The 13,682-nt window shown below is 34.4% G+C and overlaps 1 protein-coding gene across 1 annotated transcript in view; it reads right to left on the reverse strand.

Annotated features, from left to right (window-relative positions):
• The window catches only part of LOC142240334 (membrane alanyl aminopeptidase), a 35,695-nt gene extending 30,532 nt beyond the window's left edge, over positions 1-5,163 (reverse strand). Inside the window, exon 1 of the mRNA XM_075312073.1 lies at positions 4,605-5,163. Coding sequence (XP_075168188.1) covers positions 4,605-5,044 — 440 coding nt within the window. The 5' untranslated portion in view covers positions 5,045-5,163. The remainder of the gene's footprint in view (positions 1-4,604) is intronic.
• Between the last annotated feature and the right edge of the window lie 8,519 nt (positions 5,164-13,682).

Raw genomic sequence — 13,682 nt, forward strand, 5'->3', positions numbered from 1 at the left:
ATGTTGCTAAGCAGGGACATGGTGGTCGAGCTAGCGAGCTCCACAAGGAGGGCTAGGACCACTAGAGGATTGCCACAGGGAGGGGTTATATCACCTTTGCTGTGGCTATTGGTGGTGAACGAGGTATTGTTTGGGCTGACAAGTAAGGGTATCAAGGTAGTGGCATACGCGGATGGCATTGTGATAATGGTATCGGGAAAATTCCTCGATTCTATTTCGGATGTGCTGAGCAAGTCTTTGCAGTATCTCTCGGAGTGGACTCTAGGATGCGGTTTAGGGGTGAACCCTGGTAAGACGGAGTTGGTACTGTTCACCAGGAGGAGAAAGGTTATCGGGTATCTAAATTTCAGAACATAAAGTTGACGCTCTCGAAATCAGCAAGTGCCTAGGAGTTATTTTGGACTCCAGGCTGAACTGGATGGAGAATACTGCCAATCGCATTAAGAGGGCCAATGCGGCACTATACTCGTGTCAAAAATTGGTCGGGCAGAGATGGGGAATGAGGCCTTCTCTTTTTGGCTGGCTTTATACCGCGGTTGTAAGACCTGTGGCCACATATGGCTGTCATGTTTGGTGGACAATCGTGAGACACCAAAATCATATATCGAGAATAAATGGGGTAAATAGGACTGCACTCATCTATATGACAGGTGTCATGAGGACCATAGCCACTGCCGCTCTGGAGGTACTGATGGGATTTATCCCACTCGATTTACACGTAAGGAAGACGGCTGAACTGACACTTCTGAGACTTAGGAGCTTGAACACGCTGGAGAGGACAGACTGCAGGCATACTGAAATTCTGGCCGGGCAGTATAGAGAGACGGACCATATGGCCACGGAGCATGTTTATCGTCACAAACCGACATACATTATACAAAGTAAGGAGGAGTGGGAAGACAGTAGGATACCCTTGGTAACCCTAAACATGTATACGGACGGATCAAAGATGGAGGAAGGAACGGGCAGCGGAATCTATTGTAGTGAACTAGGAATAAGGGAGTCTTTCTGCGATCACAAAGGCTGCCGAGTCGATGTTGATGAAGCCGTTATTCAGAAGCGATATCAGCTTCTTCATCGACAGTCAGGCAGCTATAAAGGCACTGTGCAGTGCTGACATAAGGTCTAGGGTAGTCAGCCGCTGTCGCGTATGTGCTGGCTAAGGAGGCTGCTCGTGGAACGAACAACGTCTTAGCGGACGTTTTTCCTCCACTATCTTCTTATCATTACAGGATAGAGGTTAAATATGATGAGCAATGGCGAAGACGCTGGGTCTCTTCGGATGGTTTCGAGCAAACCAAGTTGATATGGGATGAAAAGAAACGTAGGAACTGTGAAATTTTGTTGTCGATGAACAGAGAGGAATTACGGCCATTGATTGGTATCATAACAGGACACAACACACTTGGGAAACACATGGTAAGAATAGGACTTAAAGACGATGATATCTGTAGATGATGCCTGGAAGTTACGGAGGACTCGTACCACTTCCTGTGTCAGTGCCCAGTTTTATCCTTTAGAAGAAACAAGATACTGGGCTCCTTTTTCTTTCAGGCTCTCACTGATCTGCGGGAGTGTAGCTTAAGGAACATACTTGCATTCATCAGGGCCTCTGGTTGGTTATTCTGAGATTTCTTTCAAAGAGAACGAGCAGGTGGAAGTTTCTGGGACAAAGCGGCCGCATCGGAAGGAGAAAGATTGAAAAATCACATCGAGGGATCACAATGGACCTATACTGGTCTAAGTGGGCATCAATACAAGAACATTGATGTCACCCTCTACAACCTAACCTAACCTAACTTTTTCTCCAAATTTTATTTCCATAACAATTTTTTTAAACTTTTTGTCTATAACAAATTGTCTCCAAAGTTTATTTCTATAGAAATTTTTCTCTAAATTTTATTTCTACAGAATTTTTCTTTACAAAATTTTATTTCTATAGAAAAGTATGTCAAAATTTTACTTCTATAGAAATTTTTGTTAAAATTTTATTTCTATAGAAAATTTTGGCAAAATGTTATTTCTATAGAAAATTTTGTCAAAACTTTATTTCCAACGAAAATTTTGTCAAAATTTTATTTTTATGTAAAATTTTGGCTAAATTTTATATCCATAGAAAATTTTGTCAAAATTTTATTTCTATAGAAAATTTTGTTAACATATTATTTCTTTAGAAAATTTTGTAAAAATTTTATTTCCATAGAAATTTTTTTTGTTAAAATTTTTATTTTGTTTATTTTATTTCTATAGAAAATTTTATTAACATTTTATTTTTATATAAGAATTTGTGAAAATCTTATTTCTACAATTTTTGTCAAAATTTTATTTATTTTAAAAAATTTGTCAATATTTTATTTCTATAGATATTGTCAAAAATCTATTTCTATAGAAAATATTGTCAAAATTATATTTCTATGCATTTTGCAAAATTGTATTTCTATAAATTTTGTCAAAGTTTTATTTTGATAGACAATTTTTCTTTAAATTTTATTTCTATATAAAGAAAATTTTATTTCGACAAAAAATTTTGTCAAAATTTTATTTCTATAGAACATTATGTCAAATTTTTTTTCTATAGAACATTGTGTCAATTTTTTTTTCTATAGAAAATTTTGTCAAAATTTTATTCCTATAGGAAATTTTGACAAAATTTTATATCTATAGAAAATTTTGTCAAAATTTTATTTCTATAGAAAATTTTGTCAACATTTTGTTAAAATTTTACTTCTATAGAAAATTTTGTCAAAATTTTATTTCTCTAAAAAATTTAGTCAAAATTTAATTTCTATAGAAAATGTTGTCAACATTTTATTTCTATAGAAAATGTTGTCAAAATTTTATTTCTATAGAAAATTTTGTCAAAATTTTATTTATATGAAAAAATTTTGTCAAAATTTTATTTCTATAGAAAAATTTGGCATAATTTTATTTCTTTAGAAAATTTTGTCAAAATTTTGTTTCTATAGAAAATTTTGTCAAAATTTTATTTCTATAGAAAATTTTGTCAAAATTTTATTTCTATAGAAAATTTTGGCAAAACTTTATTTCTAAAGAAAATTTTGTCAAATTTTTTTTCGATAGAAAATTTTTGATAATAATTTTATTTCTATAGAAAATTATATAAAAATTTTATTTCTTTAGAAAATTTTGTCAAAATTTACTTCTATATAAAATTTTGTCAACATTTTTTTGCTATAGAAAACTTTGTCAAAATTTTATTTCTATTGAAAGTTTTGTTAAATTTTATTTCTATAGAAAATTTTGGCAAAATGTTATTTCCATAGAAAATTTTGTCAAAATTTTATTTCTGTAGAAAATTTTGACAAAATTTTATTTCTATAGAAAATTTTGACAAAATTTTATTTCTATAGAAAATTTTGACAAAATTTTATTTCTATAGAAATTTTTGACAAAATGTTATTTCTATAGAAAATTTTGTCAAATTTTTATTTCTATAGAAAATTTTGTTAAAATTTTATTCCGATAGAAAATTTTGTCAAAATTTTATTCCGATAGAAAATTTTGTCAAAATTGTATTTCTATTGAAAATTTTGTCAGAATTGTATTTGTATAGAAAATTTTATCAAAATTTTATTTCTATACAAAATTTTGTCAAAATTTTATTTCTATAGAAAATTTTGTTAAAATTTTATTCCGATAGAAAATTTTTTCAAAATTTTATTCCGATAGAAAATTTTGTCAACATTTTATTTCTATTGAATATTTTGTCAACATTTTATTTCTATTGAATATTTTGTCAAAATTGTATTTCTATAAGAAATTTTGTCAAAATTTTATTTCTATACAAAATTTTGTAAAAAATTTATTTCTATACAAAATTTTGTCAAAATTTTATTTCTATAAAATTTTTTGTTAAATTTTATTTCTATAGAAAATTTTGTCAAAATTTTATTTTTATGTAAAATTGTATTTCCATAGAAAATTTTGTCAAAATTTTATTTCTATAGAAAATTGTATTAAAATGTTATTTATTTCTCTAAATTTTATTTCTATAGAATTTTGTATCAAATGGTATTCAATGACTGGGCATTGTATACCGTTTTCCAGACATTTGATGGAATCTCCCATCTCTTGGTGTCTGTCGTACTACCACTTTGTTTGCCTTGTTGTGTGTTCAAATGTGCATATTGCAATCGTAGGAATACCGTTTTTGATAGACATTTCCGAAGAGTTTAAACCATTTTTAGAAAAATATTACTTTTTGTCTAAAGAATGTTTTTTCGACTCATTCTTTTTAATACACAGACCATCGCGAAATTTTTCGTAAAATCGAAGGTAAATTTTGTTTATTTGTTCGCTATTTAGAAAACTTTATGTTAGGAGTTTGGACGTTCGTTAAATTGAATTTTCGCTAAATAGGTTATTCGTTAAACAGAGCTTCGACTATAATTTCATAAATTTTTGTGTGTGAAAAAGAATCATATTTTCCCAGAACATCTATGGTCAATTGAATTCGAAATCCTTCATGTCAGCTACACTGTACAATATTACCTCTCTGTGTATGTGTTGGTAATATTCAACCCGGTGTATTAATTAAGAGGTCGTTTTGTTGTACTTATTATGCCAAACGTTATTCTACTCACTTCACATCATCATAAGTTCCACGAAAAACTCCAGCCAATCCACTGCGTATTTGTCCCGTATAGTTAAAATAGAGAATATAGCTGGTGTTGGCAGTCAATGACATTTGCAATGGAATACCAAGTTTATCAGTTGTAGACTCGTACAATAATTCACCGGTAGGAATTCTTTGAATCATATTTCCTTGTCCATCATAGAGAATCGTATCCAAAATGTCTATGTAATCTTTATGAACTGTGATGATCTTTACATTTGCCTCAATGGCATGCAGTGTAATGTTGACTTCACCATCAAATGTGAATTGTTTAGCGCCATCCGTTGATCGCAGATAAGGTTTGATGGCAATATCATAACTCTGCGGTATGACATCTTTACTCAGACGATATTCTTGAGCCCATGCTCCAGTAGCGGCTAGAAGAATTAAACACCAAAGGGTAAACATTTCGTTTCGTTTCGGGGGTATTGATTGCCGGGAGACGTGTGACCACACAATCTTTCAGAACAGCATTTGCGATTTGCAATCAATGTGACAAACGCAAACGCAGCCGGTGGTTCGTTCACTTTGAGGTGATAATTCAAACTGACATGTTTTCGCCCCAAAATTATAACAGAAAGTGAAATTTGTAGAATGTTAAAGTACTTGAGTCATAAAAAACATCCCGGCAACTTGAGATTAGATTTGCAAATAAAACCAAAAGAAGAAATCATTGAAATATTCTCTGACAAACACATATAGCCAACCACACACACACACACATAGAAAACGAAATATTTAAGAGTGATTATAATACAATCCAGTTTTATTTATCGTTTTTTCAGGGGGATGTCCCCAAAGGGCAATGGTCGTCAAAGTTATGTTGGTTAAACTTAGTGGAAATATATCAACACCCAGTAGTGAAGAAAAGATCTGTAACGGAATTATGATGTACAAATTGAAGCCGCGGTTTTTATACCCTGCGCCACACTGTGGAACAGGGTATTATAAGTTAGTGCATATGTTTGCAACACCCAGAAGGAGACAAGATAGACACATGGTGTCTTTGGCAAAAATGCTCAGGGTGGGCTCCTGAGTCGATATAGCCATGTTCGTCTATCCGTGAACACATATTTGTAATCAAAGTCTAGGTCGCAATTTTAGTCTAACATAATCGACTTCAAATTTGGCAGAAGTATGTGTTTTGGCTCAGAATAGAACCCTATTGATTTTGGAAGAAATCGGTTCAGATTTAGATTTAGTTCCCATAACATATAACGGGTTGGCTGATAAGTCCCCGGTCTAACAAAGAAAAACACATTTTTTTTGTCAAAATTCGTTTCTATACCCTCCACCATAGGATGGGGGTATATTAACTTTGTCATTCCGTTTGTAACACATCGAAATATTGCTCTAAGACCCCATAAAGTATACACACAAAACATTTTTTCTCTGATTCAATCACCAAATTAATTGATCCAATTAATTTTTTAATTGAAATGTCTTCAATCACGAAAGTGATAGTATCAATCGCAGTTTTAATTGGGCATAGAAAAAATTCTTGATTAAAAAATTAATTGATTTTTTCAGCAAAATTCAATTAATTTTTTAATTGATTCAATTAAAAATTTAATTGATGTTGATTGCAAAACGCAATTAATTTATTAATTAAAAAAGGTAACTATTTTTAATTACTTAGTTAGATTGGCTTAGAGTTTTTATTTGGATTAACAAATTATTGTTTGAAATACATTTTTAATTAAAAAAGTAAAAAAAATCAGCACTTTTTTAACTGAATTAGTCTTCCGAATTTGATTAAAAAGTTAATTGTATCAATTAATTTTTTAATTAAACATTTTAAAAATTTCAATCATTGACTTAATTAACTTAATGTTTCTATCATGATTAAAAAGTTAATTGTATCAATTAATTTATTAATTGAAAAAATTTTCAACTTCAATTAACTTTTTAATTGGAAATATTTTGGTGATATTTTTTTCTGTGTATATATTCTGGGTCGTGGTGAAGTTCTGAGTCGATCTGAGCATGTCCGTCCGTCCGTCTGTTGAAATCACGCTAACTTCCGAACGAAACAAGCTATCGACTTGAAACTTGGCACAAGTAGTTGTTATTGATGTAGGTCGGATGGTATTGAAAATGGGTCATATCGGTCCACTTTTACGTATAGCCCCCATATAAACGGACCCCCAAATTTGGCTTGCGAAGCCCCTAAGAGAACCAAATTTCATCCGATCCGGCTGAAATTTGGTACGTGGTGTTAGTATATTGTCTCTAACAACCATGCCAAAAGTGGTCCATATCGGTCCATAATTATATATAGCCCCCATATAAGCCGATCCCCCGATTTGGCTTGCGAGGCCTCTAAGAGAAGCAAATTTCATCCGATCCGGCTGAAATTTGGTACATGGTGTTAATATAAGATCTCTAACAACCATGCAAAAATTGGTCCATATCGGTCCATAATTATATATAGCCCCCATATAAACCGATCCTCCGATTTGGCTTGCGAGGTCTCTAAGAGAAGCAAATTTTATCCGATCCGACTGAAATTTGGTACATGGTGTTAGTGTATGGTCTGTAACAACCATGCAAAATTTGGTCTACATCGGTCCATCATTATATATAGCCCCATATAAACCGATCCCCCGATGTGGATTGCGAGGTCTCTAAGAGAAGCAAATTTCATCAGATCTGGCTGAAATTTGGTTCATGGTGTTAGTATATGGTCTCTAACAACCATACAAAAATTGGTCCACATCGGTCCATAATAATATATAACCCCCATATAAACCGATCCGCCGATTTGGCTTGCGAGGCCTCTAAGAAAAGCAAATTTTATCCGATCCGGCTGAAATTTGGTACATGATGTTAGTATATGGTCTCTAACAACCATGCAAAAATTGGTCCACATCGGTCCATAATTATATATAGCCCCCATATAAACCGATCCCCCGATTTGGCTTGCGAGGCCTCTAAGAGAAGCAAATTTCATCAGATCTGGCTGAAATTTGGTTCATGGTGTTAGTATATGGTCTCTAACAACCATACAAAAATTGGTCCACATCGGTCCATAATTATATATAGCCCCCATATAAATCGATCCCCCGATGTGGCTTGCGAGGCCTCTAAGAGAAGCAAATTTCATCAGATCTGGCTGAAATTTGGTTCATGGTGTTAGTATATGGTCTCTAACAACCATACAAAAATTGGTCCACATCGGTCCATAATTACATATAGCCCCCATATATACCGATCCCCCGATTTGGCTTGCGGAGCCTCTAAGAGAACCAAATTTCATCCGATCCGGCTGAAATTTGTTACATGATGTTGGTATATGTTCTCTAATGACCGTGCAAAAATTGGTCCACATCGGCCCATAATTATATATAGCCCCCATATAAACCGATCCTCAGATTTGACCTCCGGAGCCTCTTAGAGGAGCAAAAGTTATCCGAACCGATTGAAATTGGGTACGTGGTGTTAGTATATTGTCTCTAACAACCATGCCAAAAGTGGTCCATATCGGTCCATAATAATATATAACCCCCATATAAATCGATCCCCAGATTTGTCCTCCGGAGCCTCTTGGAGGAGCAAAATTCATCCGATCCGGTTGAAATTTGCAACGTGGTGTTAGTATAAGGCCGCTTATAACCATGCCATAATTGGTCCATATCGGTCTATAGTTATATATAGCCGATCCCCAATCACACAAAAATTGGTCCATATCGGTTCATGATCATGGTTGCCACTCGAGCCAAAAATAATCTACCAAAATTTTATTTTTATAGAAAACATTGTCAAAATGTTATTTCTATAGAAAAATTTGTAATAATTTTATTTCTATAGAAAATTTTGTCAAAATTTTATTTCTATAGAAAATTTTGTCAAAATTTTATTTCTATAGAAAATTTTTTTCCAAATTTTATTTCTATAGAAATTTTTTTTAAAATTTTATTTTTATAGAAAAATTTTTTTTTCAAATTTTACTTCTATAGAAAATGTTGTCAAAATTTTATTTTGTCAAAATTTTATTTCTATAGAAACTTTAAACTTAATTATATACGTATTTAATCGGCTTTTTTTAGTTTAATATATACCACGTATGGACTATGTGGTATATATTACGGTATTAGGAAGTTTTAAGATACCTTGCCATCGGCAAGTGTTTCCTCAACCCAAGTAATTCGATTGTGGATGACAGTCTTCAGTATAAGTTTCTACGCAATCCATGGTGGAGGGTACATAAGCTTCGGCCTGGCCGAACTTACGGCCGTATATATTTGTTATTATTCAACATAGTTCCCTTCAAGAGCGATACAACGATTATAACGACCTTCCAATTTTTTGATACCATTTTGGTAGTACTCCTTCGGTTTTGCCTCAAAATAGGCCTCAGTTTCGGAGATCATCTCTTCATTGCAGCCAAATTTTTTCCCTGCAAGCATCCTTTTGAGGTCTGAGAATAAGAAAAAGTCGCTGGGGGCCAGATCTGGAGAATACGGTGGGTGGGGAAGCAATTCGGAGCCCAATTCATGAATTTTTGCCATCGTTCTCAATGACTTGTGGCACGGTGCGTTGTCTTGGTGGAACAACACTTTTTTCGTCTTCATATGGGGCCGTTTTGCCGCGATTTCGACTTTCAAACGCTCCAATAACGCCATATAATAGTCACTGTTGATGGTTTTTCCCTTCACAAGATAATCGATAAAAATTATTCCATGCGCATCCCAAAAAACAGAGGCTATTACTTTGCCAGCGGACTTTTGAGTCTTTCGGTTCACCGGTCGCTGTCCACTCAGGCGACTGTCGATTGGACTCAGGAGTGTAGTGATGGAGCCATGTTTCATCTATTGTGACATATCGACGGAAAAACTCGGGTGTGTTACGAGTTAACAGCTGCAAACACTGCTCAGAATCACCAACACGTGGAGCTCGCGCGGCACCCATTTTGCACAGAGCTTCCGCATTTCCAAATATTGATGAATGATATGACCAACAAGTTCCTTTGGTATCTTTAAGGCCTCTGCTATCTCGATCAACTTCATTTTACGTTCATTCAAAATCATTTTGTGGATTTTTGGATGTTTTCGTCGGTAACCACCTCTTTCGGGCATCCACTGCGTTCACAGTCCTCCGTGCTCATTGACCACGCTTGAATTTTGAAAACCAATCAATTATTGTTGATTTCCCCGGGGCAGAGTCCGGAAACTCATTATAAAGCCAAGTTTTTGCTTCCATCGTATTTTTTCCCTTCAGAAAACAGTATTTTATCAAAACATGAAATTCCTTTTTTTTCATTTTTTTTGACAATAACAAAAGTTGCTTCACAAAAGACGCTCTATCTCACAAACTAATTGACTTACAGACGTCAAATTTTGACACGAATCATTTGAAGGTTGGTACTATATAAAAATAATGTGCATCGTAATATGTGTCAGACCAGGGACTATCAGCCAACCTGTTAGTGCATATGTTTGCAACACCCAGAAGGGGACGAGATAGACACATGGTGTCTTTGGCAAAAATGCTCAGGGTGGGCTCCTGAGTCGATATAGCCATGTCCGTCTGTCCGTGAACACATTTTTGTAATCAAAGTCTAGGTTGCAGTTTTAGTCCAATCGACTTCAAATTTTGCACAAGTATGTGTTTTGGCTCAGAATAGAACCCTATTGATTTTGGAAGAAATCGGTTCAGATTTGGATATAGCTCCCATATATATATTTCGCCCGATATGGACTTATATGGCCCCAGAAGCCAGAGTTTTACCCTAATTAGCTTAAAATTTTGCACAAGAAGAACAATTAGTACTATAGTCAAGTGTGCCAAATTTGGTTGAAATCGGTTCAGATTTAGATATAGCTCCCATATATAGCTTTCGGCCGATTTACACATATATGAATACAGAGGTCAATTTTTTGCTCCGATTTAGTTAAAATTGTGCACAGGAAGTAGAATTAGCATTGTAGCTATGCGTGCCAAATTTGGTTGAAATCGGTTCAGATTTAGATATAGCTCCCATATATAGCTTTCGCCCGATTTACACACATATGACCACAGAGGGCAATTTTTTGCTCCGATTTAGTTTAAATTTTGCACAGGGAGTAGAATTAGCATTGTAGCTATGCGTGCCAAATTTGATTGAAATCGGTTCAGATTTAAATATAGCTCCCATATATACGTTTTCCTGATTTCGACAAAAATGGTCAAAATACCAACATTTTCTTTGTAAAATCGCCACTGCTTAGTCGAACAGTTGTAAAAATGACTCTAATTTTCCTAAACTTCTAATACATATATATCGAGCGATAAATCATAAATAAACGTTTGCGAAGTTTCCTTAAAATTGTTTCAGATTTAAATGTTTCCCATATTTATACCCACCACCATAGAATGGTGACGGGGGTATAATAAGTTTGTCATTCCGTTTGTAACACATCGAAATATCGATTTCCGATTATATAAAGTGTATATATTCTTGATCAGGGAGAAATTCTAAGACGGTGTAGCCATGTCCGTCTGTCTGTCTGTTGTAATCACGCTACAGTCTTCAATAATGAAGCAATCGTGCTGAAATTTTGCCCAAACTCGTCTTTTTTCTGCAGGCAGGTCAAGTTCGAAGATGGGCTATATCGGTCTAAGTTTTGATATAGCCCCCATATAAACCGACCTCCCGATTTGGTGTCTTGGGCTTATAAAAAACCTTAGTTTTTATCCTATTTGCCTGAACTTGGAAATCTAGAGGTATTTTATGACCATAAAGAGGTGTGCCAAAAATGATGGGTATCGGTCCATGTTTTGGTATAGCCCCCATATAGACCGATCTCCCAATTATGTTTCTAGGGCTTCTAGAATCGATAGTTTCTATCCAATTCGCCTGAAATTGGAAATCTAGAAGTATTTTAGCACCATAAAGAGGTGTGCCAAAAATGGTGACTATCGGTTGATGTTTAGGTATAGCCCCCATATAGACCGATTTCCCGATTTTACTTCTTGGACTTCTAGAATTCGTAGTTATTATCCAATTTGGTTGAAATTTGAAATCTAGAGGTATTTTAGGACCATAAAGAGGTGTGCTAAAAATGGTGAGTATCGGTCCAGGTTTTGGTAGTTTTTATCCAATTTGCCTGAAATTGGAAATCTAGAGGTATTTTAGAACAAACAAGTATATACGGCCGTAAGTTCGGCCAGGCCGAATCTTATGTACCCTCCACCATGGATTGCGTAGGAACTTCTACTAAAGGCTGTCATCCACAATCGAATTACTTGGGTTGCGATAACACTTGCCGATGGCAAGGTATCGTAAAACTTTTTAACACTGTCTTCTAAATTGTAAGTTAGTTCATAAGGGGTACATATTAAACAAAAAAAGGCCGATTAAATACGTATATAATTCAGTTTGACAAAATTTTCTATAGAAATACAATTTTGACAAAATTTTCTATAGAAATAAAAACTTGACAAAATTTTCTATAGAAATAAAATGTTGACAAAATTTTCTATGGAAGTAAAATGTTGACAAAATTTTCTATAGCAATAAAATTTTGACAAAATTTTCTATAAAAATAAAATGTTGACAAAATTTTCTATAGAAATAAAATGTTGACAAAATTTTCTACAGAAATAAATTTTTTACAAAATTTTCTATAGAAATAAAATTTTGACAAAATTTTCTATGGAAATAAAATGTTGACAAACATTGCTATAGAAATAAACTTTTTACAAAACTTTCTATAGAAATGAAATTTTGACAAAACTTTCTGTAGTAATAAAATTTGACAATTTTTACATGGCTGTTAGAGGCCATATACTAACGAAATGTACCAAATTTCAACCGCATCGGATGAATTTGCTCCTCCAAGAGGCTCCGGAGGTCAAATCTGGGGATCGGTTTATATGGAAGCTATATATAATTATGGACCGATATGGACCAATTTTTGCATGGTTGTTAGAGACCATATACTAACACTACGTACTAAATTTCAATCGGGTAGGATGAAGTTTGCTCCTCCAAGAAGCTCCGGAGGTCAAATCTGGGGATAGGTTTATATGGGAGCTATATATATTTATGGACCGATATGGACCAATTTTTGCATGGTTGTTAGAGACCATATACTAACATCAGGTACCAAATTTCAACCGAATCGGATGAAATTTGCTTCTCTTAGAGGCCTCGCAAGCCAAATCGGGGGATCGGTTTATATGGGGGCTATATATAATTATGGACCGATGTGGACCAATTTTTGCATGGTTGTTAGAGACCATATACTAACACCATGTATCAAATTTCAGCCGGATCGGATGAAATTTGCTTCTCTTAGAGGGTATGCAATCCAAATTTGGGGGTCCGTTTATATGGGGGCTATACGTAAAAGTGGACCGATATGGCCCATTTGCAATACCATCCGACCTACATCAATAACAACTACTTGTGCCAAGTTTCAAGTGGATATCTTGTTTCGTTCGGAAGTTAGCGTAATTTCAACAGACGGACGGACATGCTCAGATCGACTCAGAATTTCACCACGACCCAGAATATATATACTTTATGGGGTCTTAGAGCAATATTTCGATGTGTTACAAACGGAATGACAAAGTTAATATACCCCCCATCCTATGGTATAAAAAGAGGTGTGCCGAAAATGGTGAGTATCGGTCCATGGTTTGGTATAGCCCCCATATAGACCGATCTCCAATTTTTACTTCTTGGGCGTCTAAAATCTGTAGTTTTTACCCAATTAGCCTGAAATTAGAAATCAAGAGGTATTTTAAAACCCTAGGGGTGTGCTGAAAATGATGAGTATCGGACCATGTTTTTATATAGCCCCCATATAGACCGATCTCCAGATTTTATTCTTGGGCTTATAGAAACCGTAGTTTTTATCCAACTTGCCTCAAATTGGAAATATAGAGGTATTTTAGGACCATAAAAAGTTATGCCGAAAGAGTATAGGTCCATGTTTTGATATAGCCATCAGATAGACCGATATCCCGATATTACTTTTTGGGCTTCTAGAAACTGTAGTTGTTGTCCACTTTGCCTGAAATCGAAAATCTTAGGAATATAAATAGCTGTGCAAGAAAT

The sequence above is a fragment of the Haematobia irritans genome, chromosome 1, assembly GCF_050003625.1.
Source record: "Haematobia irritans isolate KBUSLIRL chromosome 1, ASM5000362v1, whole genome shotgun sequence".
Taxonomy (NCBI): domain Eukaryota; kingdom Metazoa; phylum Arthropoda; class Insecta; order Diptera; family Muscidae; genus Haematobia; species Haematobia irritans.